This window comes from Rhagoletis zephyria, unplaced genomic scaffold (assembly GCF_001687245.7).
Source record: "Rhagoletis zephyria isolate East Lansing unplaced genomic scaffold, Rhagoletis_zephyria_1.1 Rzeph_scaffold_43750, whole genome shotgun sequence".
Lineage (NCBI taxonomy): Eukaryota > Metazoa > Arthropoda > Insecta > Diptera > Tephritidae > Rhagoletis > Rhagoletis zephyria.
In genome coordinates this window covers 1-2,512 of record NW_016200805.1, presented here as the reverse complement: position 1 = coordinate 2,512, position 2,512 = coordinate 1, and the positions used below count along the sequence as shown (strand labels likewise).

At 44.1% G+C, this 2,512-nt stretch overlaps 1 protein-coding gene across 1 annotated transcript; it reads left to right on the top strand.

The window, feature by feature from the left end:
• The first annotated feature begins 90 nt into the window (after positions 1–90).
• LOC108355251 (toll-like receptor 7) lies at positions 91–2,099 on the top strand. Its single transcript, XM_017606417.1, has one exon. It carries the CDS (start codon positions 161–163, stop codon positions 1,883–1,885), a length of 1,725 nt encoding a protein of 574 aa, XP_017461906.1. The 5' UTR covers positions 91–160; the 3' UTR covers positions 1,886–2,099.
• The last annotated feature ends 413 nt before the right edge of the window (positions 2,100–2,512 follow it).

The window sequence follows — 2,512 nt, the reverse complement described above, 5'->3', positions numbered from 1 at the left end:
ACAATTTATGCACATGCCTATATCTGCAAACTTACATCCACTTCCTTGATCGCTCGAGACGTTGCAGACTTACAGATTTTCAATTGCGTTGCCTTCAACTTAGTTATGGGATTTAGTTGTATTAAAACGGTCGCCTCGAAAGTGTGTTCCACTCGTGAAAATGTCGCGAATAGTAAATCGCATCCGATTGCTCTTTATCCTGCTGCCAGCATTGAGTGGACTACTCTCAACGCACATCGCCGACGCCACCGAAGATATTACACTGAAATGCGATGAATTTGAGCGGATGTACGAGATGTCGGCGAGTGAGGCGTATTGCACGGTTTCCGGTTTTGTCGTATCGCACAGTCAAATCGTGAAAATACAAAAGTACGCCAAGGCAAATAATACGAAATTCATGAAATTCTACGATTCGCGTCTACTTTATGTCCCTTTCAAGCTGTTCGATGTGTTCGCCTGCCTGAAGACGTTGGATGTGTCCTTCACGGAGATTTTGGATGTGCCACGCAATACTTTCGGCGCAGCAGGCAACTTGACCGTACTTAATATGAGCAATAACAATATTACACAAATCACCACATCCGTTTTTATGGGGGCTAGCAATTTGATGCGACTCGATCTTAGCCACAATCACATCGAGTTGCTGAATGAGAACGCTTTCCGGGGTTTGAGTAGCTTGGATAAGTTGCAACTGTCATATAATTCGATACGTGAACTACCGAAGGATCTGCTGTTGGAGAATCAGTATCTGGAGGCGATAGCGATAAACAATAATCACTTGGAGTACGTTGAGCCGGAAGTGTTTAATCGGTTGCGCCGTCTAAACGATGTCAACTTGTCCTACAACAACATCCACCGCGTACATCCTGACACTTTTCAAGCGGCATACGGTTTGGAGAGCCTGCTGTTAACCTCAAATAACTTAACAGAATTCGAGCTGGGCAATAAAAGTATTCTGTCGCAGCTGCAAGTAGATTACAATAACTTAACGCGCATCTTCATTAACGGCACAAAGTACGTGCGCGCCGATCACAATCGCATTGCTGAGGTGCAAATGATCAATACACTCTTCTTGGAAACGCTACTGCTGGGCTCCAACAATCTCAGTGACATCGCAAATATTACAAACATCACCGGCCTGCTGCAGCTCGACTTGTCCAACAATCCCATTGGACCGGTCAATATCACCACTTTTGATCGCCTGAAGCGACTGCGCATGCTCTCCTTGCGCGCCATCGGTCTGCAGCGCCTCACCTTCGGCATGCTCTCCAAGCAACTCAGCCTCGAGAGTCTCGACTTGTCCTACAACAATTTAACTGAACTCAATTTGGATATATTTGTGCCATATTTGTCCAACCTGCGCTACCTTTTCGTCGATGGCAATAATCTGACAGAGGTGCAGGGCAAGGGTGGCTTCTCCTATGTCTTTCCGAATCTCTCCAAACTGGGCGTATCGCGCAACCGCTTCAACTGCACCTACCTGCACACGCTGCTCGTGCCGCCACAACTATCCACCTCGGTGATGCTGCACATCGAACCGGAGGAGAGCGCCGCCGAGCGTGCGCACATACGTGACGTCTCTTGCATTAGCAGTAGTATGGCGACGGACAGAGCCTCGTTGCAGGAGGTGGAGCACGAATTGGACGATATGACTTCGTTGCAGAAGGTGCTGCAGCAGTCCATGAATACTTTGCGTTTGCACGAGCAACGTCTGGAGGTGTATTTGCTGTTGATGAAGATCGCTTTGTTGGCGATGATTGTGCTGTTGATCGGCGTGGTGGCAGTGTATGCGTGGAAAATCAAAAGACGCGATTACTTTACACGACGTGGCGCGAGCATAGTTTTTCATTCAAGCGCCACCGTTAACTCGAATGTAGAGCATTAAGGAGCAGATTTGCTGAGGAAGACGGACTGGTGCTGAAACCAAAGAATATGTTATGTGTGTTTGTTTAAATTAGTGATAGGAAAATATATAACTTACTTCATAGATGTAATTAAGGCTTTTTAATATTTGGTGAATTCTTTACAAACCAAAACATAAGTGTGTTTTGAACAAAATATGTAAAAAATAAAAATAAAATATCCAATAGAAAAATCAAAATATCCTTTTAGCTACGAGTTATCAAATCTAATTGAATTTTTATTGAACCCAGTCTACATGCAAATTATTTTCGTCGCACCACAACAAATCTTCGCAGAATTGATAAAAAAGGATTTTTAATCTTTTTCATAAGAAAGTGCTTAACGGTTTTCTGACTTTTTTTCTGAAGGATGTCCTATTTAGGGGCACCCGCCCCTGTCCATATTTTATTTCAAATGAAAATACCTTTTTTATGTGCCATGTTTTGACTTTATACTCTGAAAATCCTTTCTTCCTTATATTTCTTGTAGATAGTGACAGAGCGTTTTGTCATACGTTTGCTGCTCCCTCAACGCCAAATGGATTTTATGAGAAGCTTTTTCATGTCGGCCGCTGTGGTGTAGTGGTAAGCAGTGCGCGCTTTCACACATC

Excerpts from the sequence above, each read along its gene's own strand:
- LOC108355251 (XM_017606417.1), top strand. The coding sequence starts at position 161 with ATGTCGCGAATAGTAAATCGCATCCGATTGCTCTTTATCCTGCTGCCA.